The following is a 17220-nucleotide window of genomic DNA, read 5'->3' as shown; positions in this document are numbered from 1 at the left end:
TTTGGCAACAAGGGCTGCCGGGGATATTTTGTCCCAGAAAAAAAGAAATAATTATCAGCCCTCCCTAATTCCCAATTATTATGAACAGGCTTATTTAAGAAGAAGGATCATGGTGGCTGTCAGAGGGAAGGATTTGGGATCTAAGCAGCTGAAGGAAGCCAATGAGGAGAGCTACGCACTGGCCACGGCTGAGGACACATGAGGAAAGCGCTCAGGAGTCTACTCCGCTGGGGTTAAAGTGTGCAGTGTGCACTACTTCCTGCCGCAGGTAGAGCTGTCACAGTGTGGTGTGGAGCTCTAGCTGTGTCAGAGGCTTGCCGTGTCCTTGCCTCACTGCTGCAAGAGCTGCTGGGCTGGATAACGCAATCGTTCTCACGCGCACACACAGAGGAATCCAGATCCCACCTTCGCCATGGAGAAGGTAAGATGGTCCTGCACTCAATTTTTAGAAAGATTTTGCGAGCTCGATTCTGCACGATTTCAGTTGTCTTTGAGTTGACACTGAGGTGATCTGCAAACTGCAGCTTCTTGTGACACAGAGATGACGCATGATGTGTTATTGTTTCGCTAGTTATGCTTTTTGGGAATACTAATATGAAATACAAATGTGAATATTTGTGTCATTCTCTGAACAGACAGCTTTGCTTTCTGAGTTATTAAAGCACAGCAAGTGTGGGGTTCAGAATGACTTTATATCTTTTTTCATGACAGTGCTTGGCTTATGAACCTGTAAGACTTTCTGATTAATCCATAGAGCACAATAGAAGATATTTTGAATGTCAGCGTGCTCGAAACAACATTTACTTTAACTTTATGAACAAAAAACACTTAGATGGCTTTCATAATATCTTCTTTAGGTATGTTGAAGTGCTACTTGAGATATTTAATGATGCTACTTCAGTTTATACTTGCTAGACTAGTTGTTGTGGGGGTAAGCATACAATATAAGACCCCCTCTCATTTGTGTGTCAACAAATCCCATTCTACTGGAATGCAAAAGAATCAGATTCATTTTTAATGTATCTGCAGTGCTGTTCTGAGTGTTCAGAGCCCAGGATGGCACAGAGCTTGTGCACCTTCTGCAACAAGTGGCTGTGTTTCCAGTGCACAGACCTGCATCAGCATGAGAGAAGCTCCAGTCAACCGTTCGACCTGCAGCACCAGCCGCGAGACCCTCCATCACCATCTGAAATAGGCAAGACTGAAAATCTTTCTTTTACTGATCTCTAATTACTTTACTCTTTTAGCTCAGGTTGGCAGTTAGCTTGCACATTTCTGCTCCTAGCCACTGGACATTATCAGCTCCGCACCATATTTTTCTAACCTAAGTCAATGAATAATGCATTTTATAATAAGTGTGAATAATTATCCTGTGATGTATTGTAGTGTTGTATTTTTTATGTGACCCAGTTTCTAAAACTGATTCTCTCTCAAGCAAATGCAGCACAATTTTGGCCAGTCTGTCCAACGCTAGCTTTCTTTTATCAAAACTCCTCAGCTTTCTCTCAAGATGCTCTGAAATCCACTTAATGTTTGATAACGACACCACAAGTCCTCACAGAAAATGAGAGATGGAGTGATAGAAAGAATGAAAGAAAAAGAAAGATAAGAGAGCGAGAAAGAGTGGTAGAGTGTGAGAGAAACAGACGTGCGGGTATGAAGCAGGATGTGGTCGGTCACCAGTATGCAGTGAGGCAGTGCTTTAGGTCTCGTACTTTAACATCTCTCCCTGTGCAGTGTGTCAGTGTGTCTCTGTCTACCCTGCACTGTCACTCTGATGGACAGACTGTATATCCACTGTGACAGGTGCTGCCGATTGAGGGCCTTCATTTCTGCATTCTGCCTGGCTGGTCACAGAATTGTATATGCAAAGGGACTGTTAAAGTAATAATGTTAAATTTAGATTAGGATTTTTTGCTACAGTGAAATGGAAATGAGAATGTTTGATTTATTTGTTGACGGCGTTTGCTTCAGCCCAGGTTATTATAGATGTCTTTATTCAAAGAAACTAATTTCATGAGAACACTTGAAAACCCAGCCAGGCATCTCTGGTCATTTCTTTTGGGGTTTTATTGTATATCTAAAACAGAAACAAATAGGTTTAGATTAAAAAAAAAAAAAAAAAAAAATAGAAAGATAAAAAAAGATACAATTAACTGATTTCATTTTAATTCATTTTGTTTTTAATAAAAATAAAATATGAATGTATCATTTAACGTTAATCTTATAGAAAAAAACTCATTTATTACAATTTAAATAAAATGATTAAATTGTTATAAACCCTGTCTGTGTAGGAATGTCTTATACTTTATCTCTTATTTTTTTTAAGTAACTAAATTAATATAATTATTTGAAGCAAAATTAAAATAAAAAAAACCTGTATGTAGGTAGTTTATACAATCAAGAAACTTAGCATTCTGATCTGATTTTTTTTTTTTTTTACGTCCATTGCTTGGTGTATAGTATATCAGAAATTTTGGGGCATGCATTCACACATGAAAAGCAGTAAGTGTTACTTTATTTGGCTCTTGAAAAGCAACAAAATTATTACAGTAACTATAATCATTTAAAATATAATAAAATAATTCAAACTTGTCTGTGTGTTTCGTTTGCACGATCGTGTAAACTTAGCATTCTGATCTGATGTGGTATTTTTTTAAATGGCCAGTGCTAGGTGTGTGTGAAATGTGGGCCATTCCGAAGGCACACTTGAAAGCAATACTTTATTTGGCTCTTCAAAAGCAAATGTAGACTTGCATTCCTCATATTGGCAGGGCTTTTAATGAGACATTAACTGATTGATCAAAGCTCGTCTGTGGTCCGTTTTTGTCAGTTTTTCTTTTGTTGGAAAAACTATGCATTTATACGTCCAGAAATATTTATAAACATTTTGACGTGCTTTGTTTCTCCACTAAAAATAAATGAAGCCAGCATAGAGAGTGAGGAATTTTACTCTATATTGGTCAAAATGATTTGAACATACTTAAAAGCTCATTAAACCTGCAGAACTCTGAGAGATTCCACATGCTCCTACTAACACATTTGTTTTTTTATGCATTTTTCCATTGTACATTTGTAACATTTCTTTTAAATATGTGATTCTTGATTACAGATAATGCGTTCTTAATGGGAATCAGCTATTTGGCCCTCATTTCCTCTCTTCTGTTGTGTTGCGTGTCTCAGGAGCTGGTTGCTGCGGGCATGCAGTTGTCATGTGTTCCCTCCACAAACAGGAGCCTCTGGAACTCTTGTGTGAAACGTGCGACCTCATGGCCTGTAGCATCTGCCACCTGTCCGCCCACAAAGACCATCGGTATGCTTAGAGGACACATACCCACTGACACGCATGACCACGTTCACAGTGCTCTCATACACATGCAAACCCTTTCTCTCATACACTGTCCTAAACACATGCACAAAGATGCAGACAGAACAGGAGGCCACTTTCTCACATATCAACAAATATGCTCTCGAGCATGGGTTGTGTAAACATTAAAAGTCAAAGGTGTTTCACTGGCTGTTGGTTGCTTATCTTTAGACTGGTGCATGTTGGGAAAGCTCTGCAAGACCAGCGCTGGCTCCTGCAGAACCTCATGGCCCGAGTGGAGGAAAAGAGATCTGCTGTGGAGAGCAGCGCTAAACAGATCCAGGGCAGGTGAGACCGTTTCACACCTATTCCACTTCCATGATCCTGCCACTGCTAAAGTGTCCATTACTCATCTAAAATGTGAACAGCTGGGATTCCTAAGACAACAAGCATAGTTTATATTTAGCATAAGGACTTTAACAAGATCCATTCCTTCCTCTGAGGGATTTCAGCAGATGTTCAAGCATCCAGATGTACTGGTCATATCGGTTTGTTTATCCTTCTATCCTCAACCATCTCCTTGTTCGTTTTCCTTTCCAGGCTCCATGGTATAAAGATCACACAGAGGAAGGCAGAGAACCAGATAAAAATGGCTAAGATGATTATGATGAACGAGCTTAACAAAAGGGCCAACCTATTAATAGAACAACTGGAGGTAATTACTTTTCCCCTCGTTTCCCTTCTCTCCATCTTTCTGTGCCGTACCAAATGTATTCATCTCCAAACATCCATCTGACCGTGGATGTACTGGTGATTGAGTGTGCAGAACAGAATCATGCAAAGTAGGCAGATTCTGCCAAGTAGCTACATATCCAAGCAGATGGGGATCTTAGGAAAAGTGGTGGGGACATCCACGTTTTTGTCGTTGTCTTCCGGTTGCAGAGTATCTCCAGCGATTTCAAACAACGACTGGAGGACCAGCTGCAGGGGGCCATAGAGCTGTGCAGCCAGCTGGAACGCGTGCAGAACTTCATTACCTGGGCTACAGCCCACCACAGACGCAATCCACTGCTATTCAGCAAAGAGCTGGTAGGAGTTTCTCAACGTCCAAGTGGGCTTTAGATGTTAAGATTCCTGGCAGCTGCCTGCTAAGTTTCTGGCATGTCTCAAAATGATGTCAGCACTATTAGTTTAAAGCAGCATCACCTCTTTTTTGCGGCTGCATTTAGATCTCTTAGAACTAGCATTAATCGTTTTCTCACAACCATAAAAATAGAGAAACATTGCAGAAAGAGTTTCAGTTTCACTGCCAGAATTGCATGCAATATTTATAACTCAGAGTTCTGTTATCATGAGGTTTGATCTATTATTCATTTGTCAGATTGCTCTTCAGATGCAGCAATTACTGGAGCCACTGATGCTCTCAGAGGCTTGGACCCAGTTGAAAATCAAGTTTAACTGGGATGCCAGCTTCTGGACCAAGCAGATGTCCACTTTAGGTAAGCTGAGCTATTGGACAAGGGCATTAGATGGTTATTTTTAAAGCCATTTACATCTGTACTTTATTACACTTTATTACACATTTATCATGTTAAACTAGATTTGCACATCCTGAAGGAAATGTCAAGCCCTCAAAAACTGGTTTTAAAGTTGGTTTTAGACTGGTTCTGTGTAAATTAAATTTGGCGGCTGTGTAAAGGTGACTATAAAAGTAGGCCAATCACAATGCAGTATACAAATATGATGGCATTATCACTTGGACATTTTTAATTAAATGAGCTTACAACTCAATTTCTTTAAAAAGTCCACACTTTTTTGTTTTAGTTATAACTTTTAATGAAAATATTCTTCAAATTTAGTCACGTCATTATAATTAGTCAATCCTAAGATGTATCAGAAAAACCCGCATCATATCTTTGTTAGCAGTAAGTTTTTAATAAAATCATTCTAATTATAAAAAAATATTATTTATGCCAAAAAATAATGATAATTAAAAATGATCAATAATGTACATTTTTCATCTTGTCTTCATTATCACTGAGGTCATAGAAATAGCTTTCTTACGCTTTCACCACTAGTACAAGATTAACACTGGTGGACAAGAAGAAAACTTCAATGTTTGAGGAATATCTGTGGCCGTGCAAGCTCTTTAATGATTCTTGCTTGCTTTAGGTCAGCTGGTTGTTGAAGGTGGAAGTCGTTCATACTCAGAGGTTGTGGGTCATCCCAGTATCCTACGACCCCAGCCTGTCCCATGCATAGCAATACCTCCTCTGTGCCATGCAGTGCATGACCCCGGCTGCGCCTGCCAGACCTTCTGCCAGCCCCAGCTCTGCTGCCTTCACTGCAGACCTACTCAATCCGTCCCTTTGGATAAATTCCCTGCTCAATGTCCTCAGGCCACCAGGCGGAGCTCCCCGCCGTCCCTTCACAGCTGCTGGGAGGCTGATGCATCTGTCCTGGTGCATCCACTAGGAGCTCAGCCTATACAGCCGTCCACCTCACACCCTGGATCTGAGCTTGTCCAGCATGGAGCCAGCTCAGCTTCACCTAGGCAGCCAGTCGGATCCAACAACCACCCGCTCCTTGCTAATTCCAACCAAGCTGCCATGGATGGCAGAAACTCTGCACCAGGCCAGGCTCCCTGTGAAAGAGAGCAAACATCTGCACATGAAGCAACCACAGGGCAAGAAGCATCACCAGACAGAGAGCTGCTGCAGGTCCACAATCAGGCTCAAGTGCAGATGAATACAGAAACCAGCAACCAGCCTATGATTGAACTGCAGCCTATCATTGCTCGCATCAGTGATGACAGGGTGAGTTTAATTAATGTGTCGATGTTTATCTGCCTTTTGCATAGCAATACCTTTGCTCTCAGTGTGCTCAGTACTGACCACAATCCTCAGGCCTGGCGCTCTTTTGTGCTTGCAAAGGTTGCATGTCAACCACGCTGTTTACTGGTCTACACCACAAGTCCTAGCAGATGAAAAGGCCATTGAGGAGCACTGCAAATGTGCTAAAGCATTGAAGAGAACTGAAGAGTGGGGTCCTTACAGTATACTGACTCAGATTTTTTAGTAGATGATAATTAGTTTTTCAGTGTCAAGATTTTAGGTTAAAACTTCTATGACTGAATGAATGTAAAGTATGCATTTACAGCAAAACTAGGGGTCATCTTTTTAAAAAAAATTTTTACTATTATTAATCATAACTATTATTAACATATAGTAACATTTGAAGAACTCACTTGTCCTGCGGTGCAGCCAGTGTTGGGGGTAAAGAATTACAAGTAACTCGAGTTTACTTTTATCAAGTTACTAGTAAAGTAATGCATTACTGTTTGATTTACAAGAAAATAAGTTTAACTTTTTCAAATAAGTAATGCTAGTTACCCTGTTTTCTCATGTAGTGACTGACAGCTCTGGTGTTGAAACCAGGAGTGAGTGCAGAGGCATTGTATACACTGTGTAAACATGATGTTACTGTAATTCTAGACTAAATCTCAAAAACAGATTCAGTATTCCTCAAAATGAATAAAAGTAGTCAAATGCAAACCCTGGACATAACGCAAACATGTTAAAACAAATATTAAGAATAAGTAATGTAACGCATTACTTTCCATAAAAAGTAACTAAGTAATGTAATTAGTTATTTTTTTAGGAAGTAACGCAATATTTTAATGCATTACTTTTAAAAGTTACTTTCCCCAACACTGGGTGCAGCAAATGAATTTATGAAGATATTCCTTATAATCTCTGTATGACAGTGGCTCACAACCAGGGGGCCGGGACCAACAGGGAGCTTCAGCAAACTCAAGATGACTTAAAATGATTTAAATTAAGAATTTTTTTTTAATAAGCTAAAACAATTAAACACAATAGCTATTTCTTATTCTAATTCACCCCCCAGAAACTGAAAAACCCTGTGTCATGATACAAACTTCATATTCATCGGGAAGAAGGAGGCGGGAACCGGCGGACAATCAAATGAAACTTTAATAATCAAAATAAACACAAAACAGCGCATCAGCCCCTCACGGACGACTGACGCGCACAAATAAAAACACAAAATAAAGTCCAGGCCTGGTCCTCTCTCCTCTGTCACTGTCGTCGCTCCGGTTTTATATCCCTCCATCTCCTCCGTGGGACTCGAGACCGGCGAGTGTCGCAGGAAAAATAGTTTTAGCTGAAGTATAGCACTTCCAACATGGAGTGGTCACTACTGTAACTGTCACACTTCATGTCACCCATTTACTGTAGTTTCTTATTTATTTTTAATTTTTTAACATAGCACTTTGCACATGTTGTGCTTGTGCTTTAAGTGTATTTAGAGATGGTGACAGCGTGAGAACACTGAACTCAACATCGCAACATGCTCCACCACTCTCAATATTAATTTAGAAAGAGGAAATTGAATCATTACAGGCAGCATCATCTCTATTTATGTGGCTGAAATGTGTTTTCAACTTGACAGCCACTGACAACACATCTGCAAGCAGATGGTGAGCAGTGTTGGGGAGTAACTAGTTACATGTAACGGCGTTACGTAATTTAATTACAAAATTATTGTAACTGTAATTAGTTACAGTTACTAAGAAAAAATGAGTAATTAAATTACAGTTACTTATGAAATTTTTTACGATTACAAAGGGGATTACATTTGAATATTTACACACATCCACATACAGATTTAATTGATATCTTTCCCATATTGCACTGACTATTCTGAGACATACCACCCTAATAATTTCCGGGATGCGGAAATACAGTCTGGTTCGTAGAATCCAGTCATAAAAATGAAATGCCTAACGCGGACGGAATATGCCACATTTTGGATGACTAAATCTAAAGTAGGTCAGTACACTTGAATCAAAACATGACATCGACTAGTGTCTGTTAATATAAAGCCCCAAAAATGCAATATATGACTTGCACATTCTGCGTGTCTGTGGAAATCAGGCGCGGACTGGACACCGGGAGAACCGGGACAATTCCCGGTGGCCTGGCAGCCGATTTTGCCCCACTATTTAATATCATTATTGTAAAATTGCTTGCCGAATGTACTAAAGCGATCATTTGCGAATCAGCCATTTGATAATTAAATCTCTAATAAGTCATGAATTGTTAGTCATGACTCGCGCGCTCTCCGCGCCTCCGCCAAACGGTTTGGATCAGACTCAGAGTAATCAATGCGAGAGAGAGAGCGAGAGAGAGAGAGAGAGAGAGAGAGCGAGAGAGAGAGAGAGAAAGAGAGAGAGAGAGAGAGAGAGAGAGAGAGAGAGAGAGAGAGAGAGAGAGAGAGAGTGAATAGAGTGGACTGCTGGAGCAGAGAAGCAGAACTCCTGTTCAGGGTTTCAGGTCAGTTTCATCTGTAAAGATGATTTTTCTTTGTTGTCTTTGTTTTTTTATTTACTTAATCAAGTAGCAGCACGTTGCTCATCAGTCATCACTCAAAATACTATATAAAGGACATCATTATTATCTGTTGTAATGTTACAGTAGTAATTTAGCTGAAAAAAAAATCTGATTTTTTTTTATAGGTTTAGGGGGAGCTACGACAGACAACAACACAACCCTTAGGAAAATTAACATTTTAATATTTAACTATAAATCCAGAGAAAATGGTTACTATTGTTTAACTGTGATAACCAAAAATGTAAAATTATTTTATAAATGTATTTATTTAAAAATAAATACATATCCATTTGCAAAAAAAACAAGGTTATTTTACTTTTATATAGGCTAAAAAAGCATGGTAATTTTTTGTAAGGGAAAAACATGACTCGTGTACAGTATTAGGATTTTTCTATAAAGATATTGTAGTATTGTAGAGTATTGTATTGTAAAGTAGAGTTTTGTTCAATCTTGAGTATTAAAGTCATGAGAGAGATGGATAACAGGGCAAAATAAAGAGACTGAAGAGAAAAATGGAAGTGAAGGTGCAGTTCAGGAGAGAACTTTTAATTATTAAGCATGTCCCCAAATTAAAGATTTAAACCTTTTTTATGTCAGGTCCATACAAAAAATAGTTTTGTCCATGAATTTGTTTGTATGACTTTGAATTTTACAGTCTGAATTTTTTTCCCAGTCCGTTCCTCCTGTACATTAATGGCAATAACATGGTTTCATTTACTACACATAGGCCTACTGAAGCTCGCAGTGTTTTCAACCTCTGCCATCTCAATATAGGAGTATACACGAGCACATAAACATAATTTCTAGAACTGCTCTGTGTCACTTCATGTGCATTTTACTTATTTTGAGAAAACTATCATCATATACAGAGACAGCAGTTTCAAAAAAACACCAATGTTTCAGGAGTTTATTACACAGAATACGTCACATGCTTATTAGATAACTGTATTTAAGTTGATGTATATGCTTTTATTTATTATTCTTTAATTTTCACAAATTTAGAAAAGTAATCAAAAAGTACTCAAAAGTAATTAGTTACATTACTTTAATAAAGTAATTGAAAAAGTTACACTACTATTACATTTTAAACAGGGTAACTTGTAATCTGTAACCTATTACATTTCCAAAGTAACCTTCCCAACACTGATGGTGAGACATAAGTGAGGACAACTGTGGTGTGAGCTCAGAAAATCAAGACCACACAATAACACACACACACACACACACACACACACACACACACACAGACAGACACACACACACACACACACACACACACACACACACACACACACACACACACACACACACACACACACACACACACACACAAACTTACTCTGCTCAGCAACCACTCCTTAATCTTTATTGGATGAGAACAAAATCAGGCAATAGAAGTTATTATTAGATCTCTTGATATCAGTATTTTAATACATTTTCCTAGGACGAACACAAATCAAAATCCGTTTCCCTGTAAGATTTGGCACTCCAGAGGCAAATTTTTAATGTATCATCTTCAGCCCATAACTGTGACATGATTAAAGGGAGAGGGAAAAGCACTTGGGTGCAACCACATATTTACTTAACCTGGCATTAATGAGAAGCTAAGGGAATTGGAGGAGCCGGCTGTTGCATTTTTCTTCATCTTGCTGTAGAGCCCACACGATTACCTTTAAAGTCTCTGAGACCTCCTACCTTCTCTCTGCTCCCACACATGCTTGCAAGACACTCTCCACAGCTCGATTTATTCCACCCTCTCCTCCTGGGCTTCTATCAGGGGAGTGTTTTTAATCCTGAGGTAATTATGAGAGAAAAGAGAGGGAGAAAAAAACCAAGAGTGCTAAAAGACAGATGGAGGAGGGGTTACGTCGAGCATACGGGCTGCTGCCTCCTACTCTGACATTTGTCACGTTAGTGAAGGATGCAGTCGCTTGGGCTTTTCTAGAACTTCTCGCATTAGTGAAATGATGACAAGAGAAGCAGAGGGCCGTGGAGGAGAGAAAGTCTAATCTCTGATGTGTTAATGCTGCTTATTCAAAGAAGCCTTCCATGCCCCAGATGTGGGATTTACATACGATAATTGGTGCTGTAACTAAGTCATATGTTATCAGGAGAATTATTTTGTAGTGTTCTGAGATGCGGCACATTTCTCTCTGCATTTGATAGATGTGATTGTTCTTTCTTTCACTCCAAACTAGTGTAGGTACTGTGCATTGTCACACTCAAGGTTGTTGTTCCTCACCTTCATGTCCTCTGTTGTCACTGTTGCTATGGTTGTAGTGTGCCGCATATGCTGTCGAGATCACTTTTAGCCTAGCGCTGCGCTAATGAGACTTTGGCTCTCTTCCGTAGAGATCCTCAGCGCTGGAGACATTCACGCTGGCTCAAGGCCGAGGCCGTAACGGCCAGAGCCGTTCCGGTTCAAAGAGGGCTTCCAGGTCTCAGAGCACCTCAAAAGGACCCAGAGGACCTCGTAAAAGTCTGTGTAAAGCCAGGATGAACAGGGCTGCTCATAGCTTGGCAACAGTGGCAGGGGACCAGGGATGCACAACACAGCAGGTAAACTTTTTATATACAGTACGTGACGAGACAGACATACCCTCTTTTCACAGCGATGCCATAGAAGAATCATTTTTGGTTGCCCAAACACTTCTTAAAAGAACCATTTTTTTTTCTTAGTGTGTACTGTGAAAAACCTATATCACTATATTAATATTAATAATAATTGACATGGATGAAATGCTGTTGTCCTGATGTGCTTTTCATTACGATTCCTTTTAATGTCCATTTCAAACATGTCTGTTATACAGTCCAAAACACATTTGTTCCAGTGTACACAGCTCTATTGCTTGCCTTTTAAGGGATAAACCAGATGATGTACATCAAAAGAGATAACTGTTGTCTTGGAAACAGTTCGTTTAACCCCTTTTGTTAGAGAACAAATTAGATGCAGCAGCCCACATAACTGATTGTATTTGGTTTAACAAGTTCACTGTTGGCTCATATTGATATCTGCTGATTCAATCTGAATACTGATGTTGTGACATCACTGCATCCATTACCTGTCATCAAAGTGGCAGCGTTTCATAATTTTGATTTTGCTGTTCATTTCTTTAATCTGGGATTGGTTTGGTTAATCTTAGCAGGTCTGTGCACAACCCGATGCTTCTGAGATGATCTCAGGACACACTGCATCCTCTCTGACCACCTACAAGTCTGAACCAGGTTAAGAGGCCATTTATGATTTCGATATAAGCTTTTTAAATGTTCAACTTGCAATAGAAATATACACAATGAGGACATTTTGTAGTGGATTAAACAATCTAAATGACATTTTTCCTGGTTTCAGATAACGTTTATGCATATTCCTATGAAAACAGAAAACAGAAAACCAGAAAGAAGAAAAGATTGTCTCGAGAGGATCCGGATAGCAGGTAGAATTTAGAAATTAAATAAGAAAAGCTACAGGTTTACTGCGCTTGTTTGTAGGGCTGCACAATTTAGGCAAAAATGTTGTGATTAAATATCAATATGTCTAAAAATAATGAAAATAATATTAATCATTAATATTTTATTGTTATGGAATTATTGGTTATTATTATTGTTGTTATTATTTTATTGTTTTTATTCATATGAAACAATAAAATAAATAACACTATTGTAATATTTCATTGTAAAAGTATTAAGAAAAATGTAATATTAATAATAAATAAATTTGTAAAAACTGAACAATTGTCCATACCGGTTTATAAATGGTTCTGATTAAGTATGGTAAGATACAAGCGACCCAAACTCATGTGCAACAGCATTTACAGTGAACTGAGCAGCTCTGAGAAACTCCTTTGTAAAAGAACGCAACACCACACGAAGCCATACACAGTTTTGGTTTTATTTATATTGTATTGTATTGTATATTGATTGTGCAGCCCTAATAGTAACATTGGAAATGTAACTTGAAGGTTAAAATGTAGAATTATTATAATTTTTTTCCTACAGTGACAAAGAAGCCCCCGATGGTTCGAAGGTTCCAGTTGTGTGTCTTGAGCGACTCAAGATCCTAGTGTCACGACATCCACCGCAAAACCATCAGGGCACAGACCTTACCTCTCAAACTGAGCCTGGACTCAAACCTGAAGAAACTGTCTACAGGGTGCTAGAGAGAAAGGTCACTTCTCAGGTATCACAAGTTGTTGAAATGCTTTTCTAGGTTTTGTATCATCTCACAGTTAATAATATTAATGTCCTTCAAGGGAACTTTGGATAAGGAGTCAGTTCAGACGGAGGACAGCGTGTCACCCACAGAGCAGCTATCACCAGAGCCATCTGGCTCCCTTGAGGTTTCTCAGCCTCCTGTGCAAGAATTTTGCAACATAAACCAAGAGTCCGGGGTACTAGCCATCTCCAATGATTCAGATCCAGTCTTACAACCTGACACTGAAGAAATACACTCCCTATCTGAACTCAGATCAGTGACAGGTTCTGATTTCCAAACTGAATCCATAAGAGAGGCCGAACTGGGCTCGGATGCAGACGTGGAATCGGAGCTCCTGCAGGATTCAGATCCGAGCTCTCAATCTGAACTGCAGGTTGAATTTGAATCGGATGTGATTTCGGAGCAGCCTTCTGAATCGGTGCTCTCAGCTTCTGAACAAGAATTTGAATCGGATCCAGATTCCACAGCCGAAGTGACTCTGAATCTTGAACCGGAGTCTGAATGGGAAGCCGAGCAGCCGGTTCTCCCACCTGTCTCCGGCTCGGAGACTGTATCAGAATCAGCAGCTGAAATCCCTGAGATAGAGAATGAGGACTTCTGTGCGGTCTGTCTCATCGGAGGAGACCTTCTCTGCTGTGACCGTTGCCCCAAGGTCTTTCACCTGTCATGCCATGTCCCTCCTCTCCATAGTTTCCCCATGTAAGCCATTCTCCCTCCTACTTCACATATCCACCTGTGTCTTTACACACTGCTGAAACTAACTGTATCATCTCGGGCTTCCACAGAGGCGACTGGATTTGCACCCTGTGCAGGGATGTGGAGCAGCCAGAGGTGGAATATGACTGTGAAAGTGACCAGATGTCCACAGCTTTGCTGGCATATGGGCTGTCGGCGTGTGACCAGAGGGTAAGTGAAGGGGATGTCAAGTCTCATCTGGCCTAGCTCTGACTAATCCTGTGACCTTAGAGGTCTGGGAGTCTGAATCCAAAAAAAGTTCCTCCCTCAAGAGTTTTACAGTGTGTCTAACAAACAAATAAATATCAAATATCTCTGTTGACTGATGGCTTGTCTGTTTGATCACAGAAATGCGAGAAGCTGACGCTGCTGATCCTCAGCAACATTCTCAGCGCTCCGTTCCATGAGCCTGTCAGCCCTCTGGTAATTTTAAAATGAATATCTTGTGATTTTGTATTTGTAGATGATACTTTCATCTATCTTTCCATCTGTTAATTTTTTATCTTTATCTATTTTTAGGCCCGTCATTATTATCAGATCATCAAGAAACCCATGGATTTGTCTGTCATTCGGAACAGGCTCAGCAGAACCGGCAACACACACTATCGTTCCCCGCAGGAGTTTGTGGCTGATGTCCTGCTCATGTTCAAAAACTGTGCCAAGTTCAACTACGTGAGTCAAATGCTTTATTTTGTAAATCTACCTCCTCCTAGCCATTAGCGGGGAATATTTAATTTCAGAACTGATTCACGTTCAAACCACATACTGATGTAATGATTATGTATTGCTTTTTTTTAATATCCTGTTTAATTTAGCTGAAATTAAATTTTTAATAGATAAGGTAAAAAAAAAAAAATACACTCATCTGTGTTCATTTTGTGTATTTGCATTGTAGAATTAATGAAGCTCTGAATGTACGTTTGGGAGGAGTTTGTTCATCTAATCCTGTCAATCAAATTACAAGAATATAATGTGGCTACTCCTCCAAATCCATCTTCATTTCTTGTACACTACATTACCAAAAGTATGTGGCAGTGTAGCAATGTCACATGATCCTTCAGAAAGCATTCTAATAGTCTCATTTGGTGCTCAATTATTTAACAATTATAATTGGTGCTCAATCATTGATAGTTGTCATTATTAAGCTGCTCAAGATTCTTTGATGAATATAGAAAGTTTAAAAGAACAACATTTATTTGAAATAGAAGTCTTTTGTAACTTTGATGAAATAGATGTCTTTACTGTCCTAAGTCCTTGCTGAATATAAGTATTATTTTTATTTTTATTTATTTTTTGTTAAACCTTACCCCAAACTACTTGTAGGTTTGTAGTTTATCATGTTTTCCACAAAAATATTAAGCAGCAAAAACTGATTTCATATGCCTAATCATATGAATAATAAGTGTTTCTTGAGCACCAAATCAGCATGTTAGAATCATTTCCGAAGGATCACGTGACACTGAAGACTGGAGTAAAGACTTCTGAAAATCCAGCTGTGCCATCAAATGAATAAATGACATTTAAAAATATATTAAAATAGAAAAGTTATTTTAAATTGTAATAATATACTGTTTTAATTACATATTTGATCAAATAAATGCAGCATTGGTGAGCATAAGAGACTTTTTTCAGAAACACAAAACCCATAATGTATATATATATTTTTTTTACTAACCCTTTTGTAGAACCCTTATAAAAATAAAGCACATTTAAGATGTACTCTCTACATTTAATAACTTAATCTTGTAGAAAACAATATATATATTTGTGTAGATACTGATGGACTTATCATCAAGATAGTAGGACATTATTGGCATGTAGCAGAATCATGTACTTTAGTTAGATATACTATTTAATATGTATAGGAATATGCTTGGGCATATGGATGTCTCTAGATCTTAAGAGGTCAGAAATTGCAGATGCTGACAATGCTGCTTTCTCTCTCCAGCCGGACTCAGAGGTGGCTCAGGCAGGCCATAGTCTACAGTCCTTTTTTACATCCAAACTGAGGGAGGTTTTCCCAGATCTGACCTGCCCTGTCCAGGAGGAGGAGGACTCAGACAATGAGGATCATGAGGAGCTGCAGAGAGCCATGGTGACTGGATTTCCCTGGCCAGAGAGAAAAGAGCAGAGCCACAGGAAGAGGAAGAGAAGGCACTCCCTCAACTGGAGGAGAAATCACTATTAGTTGTGCCTCTCTCTCTCTCTCTCTCTATATATATATATATATATATGTACAGAGACATTTGACCCACTTGCTCTGAGTTTTCCATCCTGGGTGACTTGCTGTTTAACTTTTTTTTTTTTTTTAAGATTCATGTTGAAATACAGTATATGCTTTTTCTGAGGACTAATCTCACACATTATATCCTGTTAATGTGTTATGCTGTTATCTGTAGCTGTGGGTAGGTGTTGATATAAGCCTATATCTCCAGACTTCGCCTAAGGTCTTGCACTAGTATTTATTCCAGCGCTTATACTTACATGAAATTGTACAATCAATTTGATAGCTGACTGGTTGCTGGCAACTGCTATTTAGTAAATATATAGATAAGCAACATTCACTGGTAATATTATACAATATAATTGCTCTAAATTTCCTTCCTCTTTTTAATCCAAACATCCCTTGTAATGAGGTCCTTTCCTCCAGCTGTTTTACGGTGATGATTTTATTGACCTGTAGAGGGAGCACTTCATATAGCCTGTGGCAACACATTAGTTCATATTGGACTTTTTCAGCGGCAGGAGGATGTGCGTAATGTGACTGAAACCCACAAACCCTTTTTAGAATTAAAGAGGGATAATATTAGGCTGTTGCTACACAACTGTGATGATTTAAATGAATCTTTTAAATGCGCATTGACTAATGAGACAAAAAAGTCTCTTTTCACAGATGTATGGAACACTTTTTAGTCCAGCATGTTCCTCCATGTTGTTCACAAACAGGTTTGATATTCGTATGTCTTCTGAATTTTGTAATACTGGTCTTAATTGCTGAAATTGCTGTGCAGATCATGTTAGGTCGTCTAATAATGCTATTAACTATCTGTAGCTGGATTGTATTTAGTCTTAAAATATATATACTGTATGGTGTAAATATGCGATTCATACTTTGATGTTTCCTTCTGCTACACAAACAACATTGCTTCTCCGTAATGTTTTTATGTTTTCAAATGCACCTTATTTAAATATAAAGTCAGTTATGGATGAAATGTTGCCGATTGAACCTTTAAGACTTTGCAGAATTTAAATCAAAGCCTTACATACTGGTGCACTGAAGTCACCAAAGAAATATCTGAGTGATGTTTAGTTTTTTTGGCCTTTCTAGTATTATCGCCAATGGCCTGCCAGAAGTAAATTTTATCACAAATGAATCATGCAAGTAATTGCTTTTCCAAAAACAATTGTTAACTTCTAGCTTTGATTGAAATGTACAAGATAGAGGTTAAAACTACATCTGGAAATTTTCAATATAATTTGCTGTGTCAACAAACCCTTCATACTGCATCATTAATTTTCTTGTGACATTTACAATTTAGGGAAATTGGCAT

At 38.7% G+C, this 17220-nt stretch overlaps 1 protein-coding gene across 2 annotated transcripts in view; it reads left to right on the top strand.

Annotated features, from left to right (window-relative positions):
- The window catches only part of LOC132104544 (tripartite motif-containing protein 66-like), a 20264-nt gene extending 3102 nt beyond the window's left edge, over nt 1-17162 (top strand). Inside the window, exons 2-18 of one of the 2 annotated variants that reach the window (XM_059510114.1) lie at nt 89-421; nt 1030-1195; nt 3184-3313; nt 3539-3655; nt 3908-4022; nt 4250-4396; nt 4689-4806; nt 5480-6123; nt 11074-11280; nt 11868-11946; nt 12071-12155; nt 12718-12898; nt 12972-13633; nt 13720-13840; nt 14018-14092; nt 14189-14341; nt 15618-17162. In XM_059510114.1, the coding sequence (XP_059366097.1) occupies nt 413-421; nt 1030-1195; nt 3184-3313; nt 3539-3655; nt 3908-4022; nt 4250-4396; nt 4689-4806; nt 5480-6123; nt 11074-11280; nt 11868-11946; nt 12071-12155; nt 12718-12898; nt 12972-13633; nt 13720-13840; nt 14018-14092; nt 14189-14341; nt 15618-15857 (3249 nt within the window). In that variant the 5' untranslated portion in view covers nt 89-412 and the 3' untranslated portion in view covers nt 15858-17162. Of the gene's footprint in view, nt 1-88; nt 422-1029; nt 1196-3183; nt 3314-3538; nt 3656-3907; nt 4023-4249; nt 4397-4688; nt 4807-5479; nt 6124-11073; nt 11281-11864; nt 11947-12070; nt 12156-12717; nt 12899-12971; nt 13634-13719; nt 13841-14017; nt 14093-14188; nt 14342-15617 lie in introns of both variants that reach the window. The other variant, XM_059510108.1, reaches the window with a different exon arrangement.
- Nucleotides 17163-17220: the final 58 nt, after the last annotated feature.

This window comes from Carassius carassius, chromosome 2, assembly GCF_963082965.1.
Source record: "Carassius carassius chromosome 2, fCarCar2.1, whole genome shotgun sequence".
Taxonomy (NCBI): Eukaryota; Metazoa; Chordata; class Actinopteri; order Cypriniformes; family Cyprinidae; genus Carassius; species Carassius carassius.
Note: the sequence above shows the minus strand (reverse complement) of the source record. Positions and strands in the feature narration are given on the sequence as shown.